At 36.2% G+C, this 17,062-nt stretch overlaps 5 protein-coding genes across 12 annotated transcripts in view; 2 read left to right on the top strand and 3 right to left on the bottom strand.

Moving 5' to 3' along the window:
• The window catches only part of LOC149959509 (uncharacterized), a 337,839-nt gene extending 326,928 nt beyond the window's left edge, over positions 1 to 10,911 (top strand). For both annotated transcript variants that reach the window (XM_090166466.1, XM_090166468.1), the window contains exon 3: positions 10,733 to 10,911. In XM_090166466.1, the coding sequence (XP_090022592.1) occupies positions 10,733 to 10,817 (85 nt within the window). In that variant the 3' untranslated portion in view covers positions 10,818 to 10,911. The remainder of the gene's footprint in view (positions 1 to 10,732) is intronic.
• The window catches only part of LOC149959506 (uncharacterized), a 140,759-nt gene that overhangs the window by 99,525 nt on the left and 24,172 nt on the right, over positions 1 to 17,062 (bottom strand). The gene's annotated exons all lie outside the window — the stretch shown is intronic.
• Positions 806 to 2,531, top strand: LOC149959512 (H-2 class II histocompatibility antigen gamma chain-like). Its single transcript, XM_090166478.1, has 4 exons — positions 806 to 917; positions 1,066 to 1,131; positions 1,227 to 1,418; positions 2,473 to 2,531. The coding sequence occupies exons 1-3, from the start codon at positions 836 to 838 to the stop codon at positions 1,388 to 1,390; spliced, it is 312 nt and encodes a 103-aa protein (XP_090022604.1). The 5' UTR covers positions 806 to 835; the 3' UTR covers positions 1,391 to 1,418; positions 2,473 to 2,531.
• On the bottom strand, positions 3,808 to 6,039 carry LOC149959511 (uncharacterized). 3 transcript variants are annotated; one of them, XM_090166476.1, is made up of 3 exons: positions 5,413 to 6,039; positions 5,257 to 5,345; positions 3,808 to 4,364 (listed from the first exon to the last, which is right to left on the bottom strand). In XM_090166476.1, the coding sequence occupies exons 1-3, from the start codon at positions 5,495 to 5,497 to the stop codon at positions 4,176 to 4,178; spliced, it is 363 nt and encodes a 120-aa protein (XP_090022602.1). In that variant the 5' UTR covers positions 5,498 to 6,039; the 3' UTR covers positions 3,808 to 4,175. The 3 variants fall into 3 exon arrangements, 1 of the variants encoding a protein (XP_090022602.1); XR_016478594.1 differs by lacking the exon at positions 5,413 to 6,039 and having other exon boundaries at positions 5,227 to 5,403; XR_016478593.1 differs by lacking the exon at positions 5,413 to 6,039 and having other exon boundaries at positions 3,808 to 5,002; positions 5,257 to 5,403.
• LOC149959510 (H-2 class II histocompatibility antigen gamma chain-like) lies at positions 7,016 to 7,640 on the bottom strand. The gene is made up of 3 exons (XM_090166477.1): positions 7,524 to 7,640; positions 7,310 to 7,375; positions 7,016 to 7,214 (listed from the first exon to the last, which is right to left on the bottom strand). Exons 1-3 carry the CDS (start codon positions 7,603 to 7,605, stop codon positions 7,051 to 7,053), a joined length of 312 nt encoding a protein of 103 aa, XP_090022603.1. The 5' UTR covers positions 7,606 to 7,640; the 3' UTR covers positions 7,016 to 7,050.

Raw genomic sequence — 17,062 nt, 5'->3', positions numbered from 1 at the left:
AAATGTTGTGTGTTTTCGTTAAATCTCGTGCTTCCATCCGATTCGCAGACAACATTTTCGTTGTTTGAACTGAAGAAACAATAACGAGAGATCAGATGATATGAATTTGACCTCAGATATTACCAGATTATCTAATTCGAGTTAAAATTGCAAACCAGAGAGTTCAAACCCGAAACTAATCTGAATTCATCACCAGCTGAAAGACAGAAAGTGAGCAGATTCCAGATGCCTCAGTCAAAGATTTTACACATCAGCCGATTAAGTTACTTTAGAAAATTTCAGTTTCATTCATCTTGATTTGCTTTTCATAAGATTATTAACTCAGACAACTAATTGAACCTGATCAGATGATTTATAGCAGATCAGTTAAGATATTGAGATACTGAATCAGATATAATTAGAATGACTAACTGATTACTTTCATATATGCCTGAATAACCTAATTAGTTCGTCGTTGGAAGCCACAATTTAAAATCTAAGAAATATGCTTTTCAAAGAATCTAGAAAAATCTTTTCAATACGTTAAGATATTACATGTTCTAGAACCGTGAAGACTGTTTCGCTGTACAGTATTTTAAAAAGCTCTTTTGGTAATAATTTTTAATTCAACCAAACCATTACACGAATAAAGTAGAAGCATCACACGTAAAGTACTATTCTTTCTTTTTTTTATGGGCCGTAGATTACAAGCACCAATTGTCCGGGAATCAAATAAACAATAGGATGTTATTCTTCTTAGACAACTACACTATTAAATTACGATATAATTTAATTGTAAAGCCAAAGTATAAAAACTGTAAAGCCATTCTGAAGTGGTTAAAGAATCAGCTTCAACATGCAATCTATTATACTAATAATGTTTTCTCTTTTCTTCGTCGCTTCGGTTATGGCCAGGGAGACGTTTAGACGACAGCCTCGTAAGTTCCTCTCTTCTTATCAAAAAATAAGGAAAAGATCTCCATTTTCTTCATATTTACCATATTGTTTTTTAATTTTTCCCAAAATTGCAAAATGAAATACCGACGAACGATTAAATGTGAACGATTTTGCTTTATTCGCGTTTAGTCTTAAGAGATTCCGCAAGTTTATCAGGACCATGCTGGCAAGAAAGGGAATATATTAGGTTGAATGGTAATGTTAAACCTTCTGGCCAAGAGGCATACTCAAACTGGCATTTCGTAATGACACCCTGAAGGAGCGTTTACTAAAGTATTTTTGAAAATAAGGAATACGAAAAGGGCGTTCGAAACCAACGTGTGATGACGAAGGTAATTACCTGCCTCTGCAATTCAACCCAAGCACCGGATTCTACAAATGCGTGGACTCTTTGACTGGCAGGACACTGAGGCACGGATCCAGTCGCGGAGATGCCTTAGAATGTTACTTTTAAATGTGGATTCCATAAAATAAAACTGAATGCAAGTTTGTGGTTTATTTGTTTTACTGAACTTTAAGAAACGGAGGTTCATTAAGACACCAATAGTGCGGGTTAAGGAACTCCACACCGCTAAGTTTCTATTTGAACGCCAGCGCCCCAAGTAGACTTCCATTGAACCAGCTCCTGCCACAGCTTTCCCGTTTCCCCTACCAGACATTTTTATGTCATTTAATGATTGACTTAAATAACGGGTCATTTAAATTAGACTCATCATCAAACCAAGGCTTTCGGCAAACGAAGCCAATACTCACCGACGCTGTAGCTATTACTAGCTCGTGTTAAACTAAGCCATAAAAACAAATTCCTGGAAGTTAAATTCTACATTTATTTGATTTGATTGAAATGCCTATAAAGCTTTGATTGAACGAAATAGAGGCAGATATTTGGGCAAATGAAATTAAAATGTTTAAATCAGCGTAAAAGATGTTTGCTGAATAGCGACCGCCATGCAATAATTGGTGAAGAATTTCACTATTAGTTACAATGGATTGCTCACATATGGGGCACTCTGAATGTTTATTTAAATATTTAAACCAATTACCTCCCTAAAGTAAAAATAATTTAAATTTCAAATGACAATTGAAATATTTCACACAATATTAAAAAGATTCCAAAAAGGTTGCTTATTATGCTTAGGGCTAAAATAAAATTGAAAGTTTAGATTAATTAATGGAGTAACGCTATTTATTAGACAAAATACAAGACCGCACAAAGACTCCTGCCGAAATTAAAACAAACGTCGTAAAGCTTCCGTTAAATAAGAAGTGAAAAAGTGTATTTGAATCCGCCGATTAAATAAAAGATTGCGGAAATCGGAAGATTGTATTTGAAAGATAACTTTCAAATTTAATCTTTTATTAAATAGATTGAAATAAAAGTCCCTTAACCAAACGTAAAAATGAAATTAAACGATTCGAATACCTTTAAAAGTAGTTAATAAACCTTTAAATAAGTTAAGAATGACCTCGGGAACCAAATATTACTTTTAAATATTTGGTGTTTCATTTTTGTTATATTTCTGTTTATTTTTGTAGTGAATGTAACAGGCTGGCCTCCAGGTTAAGAAAGTAATAAACCCACTTTATTAATCTTTTGATTGGTGTATTCAATCCTCTTAACCATCCCATAATTATTATGAAAGAAGATCTATTTAGTGTCACCATAAATTATAAGACAAAATACATGACGACACAAAAACATTTATCGATATTAAAACAAACGTCGTAAATTCTTTTATTTAATAAATTGAGACAAAAGTTCCCTAACCAAACGTAACGGTGAAATTAAACGATTCATATACCTAAAAAAGTAAGTTAAACCTTAAAATAGGTAATGATAGACCTCAGGAAATTGGAACCAAATATTACTTTTAAATATTTCTTGTTTATTGTTTTAGTGATTGTAACAGGTTGGCCTCCCGGTTAAGAAGTAACGAAAGTCTCGTATTAAATAAAAACGCAGCGGTTTTAGTACCGTGAAATCTGACAGCTCTTTTTATAATTATTCTTAATGTTTACTTTATTTTGTACTTGTTTATTCTTTTTACCTTTTCACCGTTTAAGAAAATTAATTTTGTACTCTTGCCAGACAACAATAGCATTTACACATTAGCAGATGGTTTTTATACCGTACATATATAGTAAGAAATCAAGAAATTATAGTACGTTATAAAGCTAGTTTCAAATTTAAAACATGACGTATAAAAACAATATTTAAAGAAACCAATGTTTTAGTCTCTTTTTAATATATTAAAGATATTTTTACTCTTCAAATGGGAGTTTAATTGATTAAATTTCATTTATTTGATTGAGGGTATAATAAAGAAATAGTGCGTTCTTCTGCATTGATTATGTTTGACCAATAAATTTGCGATTGTATATTCTTAAACATTTTTTATTAAGTACTCTAAATCAGAATGTAATGGAACTCTTCGGTTATAATAAGATTTAAAAATAATTATTTTCAATTCTATGATGCAATCTTTTTAGCAAATATAAATCCGTGTTTGGGGCGCTAACCCATCCCAATAAACCAAAGAAGAGCAAAGATTGGACTAATTTAAAATAAACAGTTATTAGCTTATTAAAATCCAATTTCCTTTTGTAAGCAGTACCAATTTAAATAAGTAATGGGTATTACGAAATGATGCAAAATCCCTTTTAGTTCGTGAACAATGTTAGCGCAATCCATCCTTGCTATCGACCGCATGTTTTAAAATTCAAAGATGTCGCTTCACTTTAGCATCCCTAAAATTTTGTTCTCTGATTTGATCTTAACGGATTAACAATTTCAAAAACATTTTAATTTCTTTGAATTATTAGCCAATTGCTAAATAAATAGATTTCAAAAATATTTAAAAATACACAATCCCCAGGATGTAAAACAATTTATTATTGAATAAACGCGCAATTTCTGAACCCGCCGTGTATAAATTGATATGCAACAGCGGGAACTCGATATCCCTTGTCAATTAATGCACTGTTCGAAGTTAAAATCTGATTACACTTGGTCGATCGGCTCTCGTTTTCGTGTGCTCCTTTAAAACATTCCCCAATGTTTTTTTTTTTATAAATTATTCGAAAACCTATCTTTGGCAGAGCAGAGATCCGACCTCGGGCCTATCTAAGAGCTAGATGGTTGAATTAGTAGTTGATTCCGGCAAAGAAGGCTCCACAGTCGACGATGCATTGGATATGGAGTCTTCCACTCCGACACTTCCGGGCTTGGCTTTTTCGCATTAACTGAGGACCACGATCGTGACGTTATTAACTGTTTCCGTATTCCCGACGTCGAAGAGTTGGGTGCTGAAACTCGACTGACTGGGGACCTCCTCGTTCACGGTGTTGTGGCCGCTGCCATTCACATCAACGGAAGTGACGTTAATTTTATCATACGGAATATCTCGTATGACTCCTTGGATTTGACTCTAGAAGAGGAAAAGATAAATTAAATATATATGGGCTATTGAGAAATTTATAACAATTATTAATAATTGAATTTGTTAGTATCAGTTTGAAGCACGACGGTATTAACGTTGGATGCCGCTTCGTCCGGTTTTCCAGAAACGTACGTATAAGGAAGCGGGTTTCTGCAAGGACACTTGACTGCAAAGTAATTTGGGAGAGCATCAAATTTAAGCGGAGGATATCATGGCAGTTAAAAGACGGGACTCAGAGGTAGGGGCTTAAACGGGGGATAGGTCGGACCTGGCCTTCAATAGTTGAATGACACAGTATTCCAAGGAGCCAATGTCGGGAGTCCTTGGGTCCAGGTTGGGTATTTGATAGAAGACAATCGTTTGAGTGGCGATTACTTTCGGAACCTCAAAGTCAGTTGCGGCAAATCTTAAGTAAGAAACTGTAGCACTCCTGTCTTCAAGGGAATCCAGGTGGGTAGAGTGACCGATGGAACGTAAGGTTTGGCGATGGCTGGCATCGGTTTGTATGGCGGAAAGGAGGGGAACTTCGTCGGAGGTGTCACGGGCCAGAAAGGGGTGTTCCAACAGCACACCTTAGACAACGACCAAGGAGCAGGATCTTCCTGTTTATTTACACGGTCAACGACCTTCGGTTTATTCCAAAAGTCGTTTTGGGAATTTGATGTTCGACACCTTTTTAGGTAACTTTTCGTTTCATTTGGGGGGCCTACAAAATAATCTAAAATAAATAACGGATACCTTCGGTTACAAAAACGAAATCGAGCATTATCATTCAATACTATTAAAAGTAAAATATTTATCTAACAGATAAATGTAACAAAAATAAATTTAACATTAATAGTTTACATACTCCCCAAACGCACAATCAAGATCATATTACTTCGAGGAGCTTCACGTTGTTACCGGGATAAGTCTCTTTGGGTTCTTGATATAAGTCGTTTTTAAACTTATCTCGTTCCTTTGTTACTGCTGAAATGAACAATTCAATTACATTTAATTTATTTTACTAAACACAGAACAAAGAATCATAATTCACCGGTGAAGTGACTAGAAGTCTCGACCGGAAACCTTTCATCAGCCCACACTCCTCCCACAAACACGATATAACACGTCCAAATCATAGCTTACAATACCAGTACTTAATCTCTAACTCCGGCGATTGTTATGCTGTATGAATTAGCAAACATCGTTCTTTTATAATTTAAGTTAAAAAGGTTAAAGTTCAAAATTTTGAAATAGTTATTTTTCATTTCATCCTTTTCCTTTTCTAGAATTTTATGTTAATAAAAATCGATACATATTTTTGAGGTGAAAAGGTCAGATGACGTAAAAACACCCTCTTGCTTGGCCAATTGAAGGGCTGCAGTGACGTAACTAGTGTGACGTGACTCGTGATGACTCATGTTCCGGAAATAACGTTAAAACGCCTCCTACTCCAAAATTAAGCGTACAGTGTCATCTAGTGTAATTTTGGGGAAGATAATTTGCAATGCCATCTATTTTTCATTTTATATTCTAAACTTTTCTAACGCCATGTTCTTACAAACCAAAAAGTAATAGCCCTAAAACAATGCCATCTACTTTAAATTTCATTGACTTTAGAACAACATCTTTTATGTTTATAACAATAATTGAAACAACATTCCTTAGTAAGCTGAATCTTGTTTGAAATTAAATCAGCATGAAAATATAATTGCTTTTTACAATATCTTTATTATATATTCAACTTTAGTGTACAATTTATTTCAATAAATTGCACACTAAAGTACAGCCAACTTTGACCACTCAGAAGAAGAGCTTCGTGAAGTTACCAACAAGTGACGAATATTCGTTAGTTCGTTTTTTTTTATAGAATTAAATTCTAGCAAGAAATATGAACTTGTAGAGCATATAAAATTATGCACCTATAAGCCATATCGAAATAGGAACCTGTAGGCCAAATAAAAATATGAACCTATAGGCCAGATAGAAATATGAAACTATAGGCCAAATTGAAATATGAATCTATAGGAGTAGCGAAGGGGTGATTGTATAATCAGTATCTACTAAGCGGCTGGAGCTCTGTCCCAACAACCAAATGTAGGCGGTGGTCATAATTACACCTTTTATGTTGCTATAATTGGCTGTATTCGCATAGGGATGGCGCCAAGGGCTCTTTAATCCACTTTTGGATATGAAAATGACTCATCCCTTCGCCATCCCTACAGGTTTTTCTCCCAATCAGAAAAATAAATTTTAATAAAATAAATAAAGGTTCTTAGTATTGTTAGGTAATGTGTAGAAAATTGTTAAATAAATATTTGACTTAATTCGGTTTTGTGAAATATTTTCATATTTTCTTAGTTTAACACGAGCCAGTAATAGCTACAGCGTCGGTGAGTATTGGCTTCGTTTGCCGAAAGCCTTGGTTTGATGATGAGTCTAATTTAAATGACCCGTTATTTAAGTCAATCATTAAATGACATAAAAATGTCTGGTAGGGGAAACGGGAAAGCTGTGGCAGGAGCTGGTTCAATGGAAGTCTACTTGGGGCGCTGGCGTTCAAATAGAAACTTAGCGGTGTGGAGTTCCTTAACCCGCACTATTGGTGTCTTAATGAACCTCCGTTTCTTAAAGTTCAGTAAAACAAATAAACCACAAACTTGCATTCAGTTTTATTTTATGGAATCCACATTTAAAAGTAACATTCTAAGGCATCTCCGCGACTGGATCCGTGCCTCAGTGTCCTGCCAGTCAAAGAGTCCACGCATTTGTAGAATCCGGTGCTTGGGTTGAATTGCAGAGGCAGGTAATTACCTTCGTCATCACACGTTGGTTTCGAACGCCCTTTTCGTATTCCTTAGTTTAAAAAATACTTTAGTAAACGCTCCTTCGGGGTGTCATTACGAAATGCCAGTTGGAGTATGCCTCTTGGCCAGAAGGTTTAACATTACCATTCAACCTAATATATTCCCTTTCTTGCCAGCATGGTCCTGATAAACTTGCGGAATCTCTTAAGACTAAACGCGAATAAAGCAAAATCGTTCACATTTAATCGTTCGTCGGTATTTCATTTTGCAATTTTGGGAAAAATTAAAAAACAATATGGTAAATATGAAGAAAATGGAGATCTTTTCCTTATTTTTTGATAAGAAGAGAGGAACTTACGAGGCTGTCGTCTAAACGTCTCCCGGGCCATAACCGAAGCCACGAAGAAAAGAGAAAGCATTATTAGTATAATAGATTGCATGTTGAAGCTGATTCTTTAACCACTTCAGAATGGCTTTACAGTTTTTATACTTTGGCTTCACAATTAAATTATATCGTAATTTAATAGTGTAGTTGTCTAAGAAGAATAACAGCCTATTGTTTATTTGATTCCCGGGTAATTGGTGCTTGTAATTTACGGCCCATATAATATAGAAAGAATAGTACTTTACGTGTGATGCTTCTACTTTATTAGTGTAATGGTTTGGTTGAATTAAAAATTATTACCAAGAGAGCTTTTTAAAATACTGTACAGCCAAACAGTCTTCACGGTTCTAGAACATGTAATATCTTAACGTATTGAAAAGATTTTTCTAGATTCTTTGAAAAGCATATTTCTTAGATTTTAAATTGTGGCTTCCAACGACGAACTAATTAGGTTATTCAGGCATATATGAAAGTAATCAGTTAGTCATTCTAATTATATCTGATTCAGTATCTCAATATCTTAACTGATCTGCTATAAATCATCTGATCAGGTTCAATTAGTTGTCTGACTTTATAATCTTGCGAAAAGCATATCAAGATAAATGAAAATGAAATTTTCTAAAGTAACTTAATCGGCTGATGTGTAAAATCTTTGACTGAGGCATCTGGAATCTGCTCACTTTCTGTCTTTCAGCTGGTGATGAATTCAGATTAGTTTCGGGTTTGAACTCTCTGTTTTGCAATTTTAACTCGTATTAGATAATCTGGTAATATCTGAGGTCAAATTCATATCATCTGATCTGTCGTAATTTTTTCGTAAGTTCGAACAACGAAAATGATGTCTGCGAATCGCATGGAAGCACGAGATCCTGGAACGATCTTGAAAATATTCTTAACAAAAAGAACAAATTAATTTATATTTTTACGATTTTTTTTCAACAAAATATATCAGACTATAAGCCGTAAAGTTTGTACTTCTATTTATTGGTATGTAATGTTCCTAAAAACTCGAGAACGGTTAGCTCTAGACTTTGAAATTTTAACCCAATGTTCAGGGTCTGATTTCTAACTAAACGCGCCAATTCCAAATACCTGACATGGTTATTAATGTAAGGCCGCCTCCCCCTGTTTCCCATGCAAGAATTACTGTGGCACCCTTTACCCCATAGGCGAACCTCCCCCTCAGTAAGGCGTCATCCCCCTTTATGCTAGGGGATAATTTCCATGGTACTCTTTTCCCCATAGTAGACTCCCCTTTTTCCCCATTTGATAATTACCGTGGTACCCCCTCCCCCCTTTTCAAATGTGATAATTACCGTTGTACCATCTCCCCCCTTTTCAAATGTGATAATTACCGTTGTACCCCCTCCCCCCTTTTCCCCTGTATACTTCTTTAGTTTAATTGTAATTATCTAAATTTACTGATTAATTGATTAGCATATGAAATATTTCTTCATTGATTTTCCATTATTTGACACCATGAGAGTGGAGCATAACAATTATTTGTGTGGAGCATAGTAAGGCCGTTGAAAGACGGGGCTCGATGGTGTTGGCTTAAATGGGGGATATGTCGGAACCAGCCAAGAATAATTCAACTAGTTTAATGGCACAGTTTTCTAAGGAGCTAGTGTCGGGAATCCTTGGGTCTAGGTTGGATATTTGATAGGAGACAAAGGTTTGAACGGTGGATACGTTGGGAACTTCACAGTCGGTTGTGGCAATTCTAAAGTAGGAAACTAGACCACTCCTGTCTTCGAGGGAGCCAAGGTGGGAAGAGTGACCGATGGAACGAAAGGTTTAGCGATGACTGGCATCGATTTGAAAAATGGCCTGGTGGGCAATTTTGGAGGTGGTAGAACGGTCCAGGATAGGGCGTCCCAGCCGCATACCGACGACGACCATGTTTATTGACTTAGTCGAGGTTTTTCTGTTAGTGTAATAAAACAATTAATACTATTAACTATAAGTTAGTTGCGTACTCGTCAGATGCATTATCAAGTTCTTATTACTTCGAGGATCTTCTTTTTGCTACTGGGATGAGTTTCTTTGGGTTCTCGATGCAAGTCCTACTTGAACTGGTCTCGCTCCATACTTGCAGCTGAAGCGAACAATTCTAACGAGTACTTTGTTTTATTTATACTGAACAAATTAAATGCAGAATCATAACTTACCGATGTAGTCACTCAGCAGCCCACACTCCTCCCACCAGATACACGAAATAACTTTTGCATATCATAATTGACAATACTTCCAACGAAACCCTCACTTATTCTATTTCAAACTCTTACGATTGTCATGGTGAATATAAAAGTAAAAATTCTTCTTTTAAAATAAAAGTAAAAAAGGTAAACTCAATACTTTTAAAAAGTTATCTCGCGTTTCATGTCAATAAAAATCGATACATATTTTTTTAGATATAAAGGTCAGAGGACGTAGAAACATATTTGTATAAAAGTAGTAACTAAAGCGAAAGTGTTTGTACAATTGTGCTACTTCTCTAAAGCAAATTCTAACATTTTAATAATGCTTCGTTTTTAATTTATGTCAGTCGCCCTTCTGGTTGTCGTTCAAGTCGCTCGCAGTCAAGGAGACGATGAACCAAATTCCATATGGTTAAACGGCGCTGGACAACAAAACTGGAATAACGGGTTCAATCAGCCTCTGCATCCTGGTCAAGGGTTCTTTTCTCAAGTAATGCTCAGATAATCTTTCTTCAATTATTTTCGAAGAAGGGGCTAATATAATACTTGTGGTGCCGTAGCAATTTGGTTTCGGTGGTGCCGGGTTCGTACCTGGAGGTGGGTTGCACCCGGAGAGTGGCGGTTCGTCTTACGGAAACGGCATGAACACTCCTTGGTTGAACTCGCAGAACAGCGGCGCCAACCATTACTCGTACGCCAACTCGCTGTTCGGAGCATTCTCGACTTTCTCGCAGTGTTGGTCGTTCAGCGTGTCTTCCCGGAAGCAAGTCGCCGAGAAGACTCCGGCTCTGATCGACGCCGCCGCCAAGGCCGTCACCCGAGTTGGAGGACAAGTGGGATAACAATGTCTCTTGCGAGTGTTGTGCGAATCCGTGGTCAGTCTGAAACTCTTCGGCGATGGTCGCTGATTTCGTCCAGTGAGCATGCAACCCTAACAATTCTCTAATTGCATTACTTACCAAATTTTCTGTGTCCCAATAGGGCTGTCGGTGAGGACGTGCCCGACAAGGTGAAGTCATTGGTGACCGCCTTCTATTTTGAACGAGGGAAGTCTTTGCAGTCGTGATCCAGGCAATTCACTGGTTGCCAGTCAGCAAGGTCACAGTTGATGTCTGATGTCAATGGTGTTAACTTATAAAGCCTGATCTTTGAAATTTCGAATAAAATCGATTTTTAACGAAGCTTGCCGTTTTCCATTTAATTTCCGTTATAAAGTTTTGGTGAGGCCGTTAATGAGTCAAGTGTTGCGAGAAAATTAATTCCATGAAACGTGTTCTGAATGTTCCAATATTTAACTATTGAGTTTACCATTAATATAAAGCATTTCACGTTGATGGAGCACATGTTAAATTGGAGAAACTAGGACTCTAAAAGCATCGTTGCAAATACACGGCAGCTACTTAGTCAACGGTCCTAAGATCAGAAACTTTCACCTATCCTACCTTATACTCTATTACACACGAAAGATGTCGCTTCCGGCAGCCCCTATCTTCCAGGTACTACACCAGAGCCGTCACTTATTTTATAGTTATTCCTGAAAAATATAGAACTGCCTTCCAACAAGTGACGGAAGTAGACGATAAAAATTAAAGATTTACTTTGCCCTTTCGCCAATAGTCATATATTGTTAAATTATTTTCCATCGCTGAAGTATAAAATTAACTTATATTTTAAATAGACTAATACTAAATGGTTTTTAAAATTAATGTTTTATTACGTTGTTTTTTTGGACTAAGTTGAATGCTATTGTTTTTGGACTTTTGACTAAACTTGATATTTTAGTTCGTATTTTGAAGTTAATTTTGTGACCAAGTGCCCAAAACAAACAATTTCTTTAGGCTTTACACCACAATATCTTTGAATTCAGTTATTTCTGTAATAAATTACAATATACGCTTCACTGTTCTGAAATTAAACTTATTAAGTAATAAAGAAACTCACTTGTTTTGGGTGATTTAACTTGAATTTGGATAAACTTATGTTTTGCACCACTAAAAAAAATATTTAACACAAAATAAAGGTTCTAGATATTTGTAATATATACCTTGGATACGTTCAGTAGATTTCAGCGCTGACAGCGATGAGTAAGCACTCATGTCAATTTCTATTGTACGCTTTTCTTCATTTCCGGTTTGGACGTCACGATCTGCTTCGATGAGCCATGGTGGTGATCGTCTCGAAGAGTCGGTTTCTTTGTTCCACATCGAGATATTAAAACCAGGCGAGTCGTCGACTGGTTATATATAGGTACCTCGACTTTTAACATTAAACTCGTTGCCTTCACGCTATGGGAAAGTTAAGAGAAAAAGTAGCCGATTTGGTTGGTGAGATGCCGTTTTGTTTTTTTTTTTACTTTAGTAATCATTCCACGCGAGTACAGGTAAAAAGGGTTGTTGTATAGTGGTAAAACTTTTATGGGAACTGCGATTATAGTTTCATTGAGTGCCTTTGCTATATAATTTCTATTAAATTTAAATGGATAATTTACAATTAATTTTTTAAAAATATTGAATATTTCCAGATAATTATAAATATGTCTCACCAGATGGCGGTAGCGTTTTGGTCAGAAATTTTAACCTTGTTGTGTTAGCTTCTTTTACTGACTTTGGTCCATGAAAAATAAAATAAAATGGCGTTCATATGCGATGCATAAGCTCGAGATTCTTAAGCCTTGGTCTTTTAGTAAAACAATAAGTGATATAAAAATAAGCGTTAGCGTGGTAAAATGTGGTGTAGTGGTTATAGGCGTTAAATTTCGTCGTAATGAGGTGGGTTTGAATCTAGGAAGGGCGGATTTGTCTAATGGGTGTCATATGGATATTCGAATCCAATCCGTATCAGTAGGAATATTTTAAATAAATATTAAATGTAATTAAATTATTATAAATGTAATTAAATTATTATAAATGTAATTAAATTATTATAAATGTAATTAAATTATTATAAATGTAATTAAATTATTATAAATGTAATTAAATTATTATAAATGTAATTAAATTATTATAAATGTAATTAAATTATTATAAATGTAATTAAATTATTATAAATGTAATTAAATTATTATAAATGTAATTAAATTATTATAAATGTAATTAAATTATTATAAATGTAATTAAATTATTATAAATGTAATTAAATTATTATAAATGTAATTAAATTATTATAAATGTAATTAAATTATTATAAATGTAATTAAATTATTATAAATGTAATTAAATTAATATAAATGTAATTAAATTATTATAAATGTGATTATACACAAGCCTTGTGCGTTCAAAAATAACTTACGATTTGCACGCCTGGGGGGCTGCGCTCAATACCTGCTTCAAAAAATTGAAAACGTTCAAAACAAGTTCGTAGAACTTGCACACACGAATTTCCTTTACCGTATGCCATATGCCCATGAGTCACTTCGAAACCACTTGGGCTTGGAGACGATAAGATTATACGAATTCAAAAGATAATTCTTATTTTTAAAAAAGGTTCTATTTAAACCGAACCTCTTCGAATTAACTCCATCACTAAATTTTCATGTACCGACCATCTATACCAGACAAAATATTACTTTTAAAAACGTTCAATACACAAATTATTGCTAGGGATATTCTCTACAAAATTGGTCTGATATATATTTGGCCTCAGACTAATACTTCGCCCTCTATCGTTCAATTAAATTAATTATTTTTGTTAAAAAACCGTAAAATGCCCGATAGAGGGTTAAATGTTAGTTTTAGGTACATTATGTACTGAACATTCGTGTAGAAAATTTATTTATCTTTCAATTGTTATATTAAACGTGTCATTAGCATAAATTGAAAACGAGGTTTGTGCAAATTATCGTTTTCGGTAAAATGTTGGTTTAGTTTTTTTTAAATTAACTTTTTTCCATACTAATTTGTTTTTATTCTATTTTGGACCAAATATAAGATTTGAAAACACTTAATTTTATAGTCATAATTATGCGGGCTCGTCAATATCTTCAGTCGCAAGGTGTTCTAAAACCAGTTCAATTTTGTCATCGTAATCTATAGTGTCTTCTTGAATGTCCACATTTGAGCAAGATTGGCCGAAACAGTTTCCACATATTGGCGAACAACGAAGTCCAGCCTTTCTGCAGCCGCAAGCGGCTTTACAGCCCTTTGTACATTTGCAAGAGATCGTCTTTAAAAGATCTTTAAAGTAGTAATTGGTGTCAATCCATTTGGTGCAGTCTTCCAACCCCATTTTAATGGGTTCTTGCTGTTCCTGTACCATAGTTGGATTTGGTGATAGCTTCTCAAGGAATGCTGTCGGGGAGCTGCTTCCGTTGGTGGCAATGATGCCAGGTTGCAAGCGCTTTTAGCAACTAATTTTGAGAAATGTTTAAATCGGCCGTGATTTAACGATATATTTTTACCAGTCACTCCGTACAGAGCTTTGATGACCGATATCCCGGCCCTCTCAATTAAATCGGCGGTCGAATCAGCATCTTTAAAGATTTCCACTGTGTTTTGTAAATCTTGATTTTTCTGTAAAAATGTAATTACCTTTTGTTTCCCTTGCCGGAAAAACCCTGAGGTTGTATCACATCCACTAAAAGCGTGGGGATACAGTACGTGATCCGCAAGTTTTGCGTATTTGAAGCTGTTGGCTGCATAAATTCTTTGTGCGATTTTGGATTTACTGGGTTTTAGGAAATATACATTCTTCGAAGAACGATTTAAGGCTGTTAATAATATTAAGAGGTCAATGTCTTCACCGACCACGACCACAGAGTCATATCCAAGTGATAAATCAATTAAGTGCAGTGTTGATAATAAGAGTGTCAGCGTCTTCAGCGGCCTGCTTTACAATAAACCCCGCTTTTTCAAGTTTTACGCCGAGCATGTCGATCAGACGACTCTTGTCGTTGGTGAGAAACTTTTCTTGTGACATTGTTGCTAGCATTGGCTCATCAAAAACTACGCTAGCTGCTGTTTGCCCTCGCATTCTACGGAGACGTTCCGCGCATTTGGTGCTTTTATTTTGGATTTCTTCTGGATAGCCATCAATCACTATCACAGTATTTCCATTACCATGATAGTATTTTTGAACGTATCTACATACTTTAGCAGGGTATTGGTGAATGTCTCTTGTTGGCGCCAAACAACACGATGACGGAGAAATCCATTATCTTTAACGTATAACGCGTTGTCCAGATCAACTGGTTCAACTGTGGGAGTAAAAGAATCATATAGAGCTGAATTCTTCGTCTTATGCATTCCTGCTTCGTCAAAAAGGGAAAGTGGATATGGGGCTAGTTCAAAGTTGAAATAGTTTTGCAAATCTTTGTCGGATTTTTACTTATTGCAATTCTTTGGAAAATTAAGAAGGGGTTAACTGGGACAGTTTCATCGTTAATTAGGATAGACGAATTTACCGCACGAAGTGGAATCACTCTTTTTTTTCTTTGAAATTTTACGTCTCCGAAGTTACCACCGGCAAGGGTTTTCATTGAGACTAGACCAATTTCAAGCGCGTTGTAGCAGTCAATTTTATTGTCTCCCTGTACACCTGTGCTAATAGACAGAATTTCACTTCGGTTTGAAAAAGGGTTGTGAGACGTTAGCCAAGTCACAAATTTTTCCAAATCCTCTGTATCTCTTAAAATTCTTGATGGCCTTGCATCTACATGCTGCTCCGTAGTGCCGAAGGACAAGTTGCACAGTTTTTCAATCTGGTCAGACACTTCCGCAATAACTGGCATTGTATGGATCCACTTCATCAAAACACTATCGGTTATTCCTCTACCGTGTGTTAAACAACCAGTTGATTTCATAGACCTCATGAGAGTCTGTTCTATGCTCATGTCTGACCAAATGCCACTCCAGCAGTGGCGGCCTAAGGGGGGCGGCGGTCCGCCCCGGGTACCAGGGCAGCAGGTGATACCATCGGAGAAGCTCGAGGGGGGGTGCAAATCAGAACGATTCAACTTGAAGAAGACGGACCCGTGAAAACCTCTGCACGGTCCTGGGGGGTGTCACAAAACACTACCGCCGCCCCGGGGACCCAGCCTTCTTAAGCCGCCACTGCACTCCAGAACTTTACGGAACGTCGGATTGTAAAATATCCGTTAGTTACAAAGCGTTGGTACTCCAAAGGGGTCATTTTGGCTTCTAAATTCAGCATGTCTTGCAGATAAAGTTGAGTAGACTTAGCGTATAAGAAATGGCCGCTCGCATGGAAATATGGTAACATGCGTTGCACAGTCTTCAGGTGCAAGTCCCAATTCCCTGTCCTTTCAGCCTGAATGAACTGTTTTATCAAGGTCACCATTTGAAAGTATTGCACCCATAGTTTGGCTGTCGGTCCACTTTTTTCGAGCTCGTTTAGCATTTCTATGAATTTTTACAGAGCGTTTCGTAAGTGTAACCCGTCAATCCTATTAACAAAATTTGAATCAACGAGAGCATCTTCTATTTCATTTCATTCTTCTGCAGAAAAAATAACTTTAGATGTGATCATTTTAGCGAGAGCTGTTTGAGCCATTTTATGCGCTCTCAGAGCCCGAACATAAGCGTGCCCAGCTAACATTTTCTCTGTAGATGAAGCTGCATAAACAACATTAAAAAAATTTTGCAATCCACTACCATCCATGATAAAGCCGCTTGAACCCATGAATGACATCAAAAGGTGAAATCCAACAAGTCTTAGAACTGTGACTGAGGCTAGATCGGATTGCGCATCAACAGAAGAAATTACTTCGCGGGCCTTAAAATAGAGCGGCTGGTCGAAAGTGACGAAACAACTGCTTTGTCCTAAAGCCTTGCATTTTTCCGCAGCGATGTAAATAGAATCATAATTGCTCGGGGTGCATTTATGAACGGCAGATACAGTATGCGAGACTTCGCGAATGACACGTCTGAAGTTACTTGTTCCATGAAGCCATTCCAGCCCGGAAATATTGGAAATATTATTCGACTTTCCATAAAGCCAGAGAAATTCACTGGCTAAAATTTTTGCGTTATGAGGAATGGGATTTAACTCTTCCAAGTCTTTGATACTTATATTTGATAGCCCACCACTACTACTCTTTTGGTATGTTTTCAAGGCAAAGTTACCGAATTGTCGGACGGTATGGGCTGGAAGCTTTGACACCCTCGAAATTGCTACGTCTGAAACTGAGGGAGTAACACACTGAATTCCTCCCATTGAATGGAAAGTATTAAAACCATCAATAGTATTAATATTAACATCGGCATTATCGAAAACAAATAGCGAAAATGAGTCAATCGTGGTTGATTTCTGAGGATGAAATAAAGCTGATGTTTCAACCATTACCGTTTAATCATA

Source organism: Leiobunum rupestre, chromosome 2, assembly GCF_980474605.1.
Source record: "Leiobunum rupestre chromosome 2, qqLeiRupe1.1.hap1, whole genome shotgun sequence".
In the NCBI taxonomy this organism is placed as follows: domain Eukaryota; kingdom Metazoa; phylum Arthropoda; class Arachnida; order Opiliones; family Sclerosomatidae; genus Leiobunum; species Leiobunum rupestre.
Note: the sequence above shows the minus strand (reverse complement) of the source record. Positions and strands in the feature narration are given on the sequence as shown.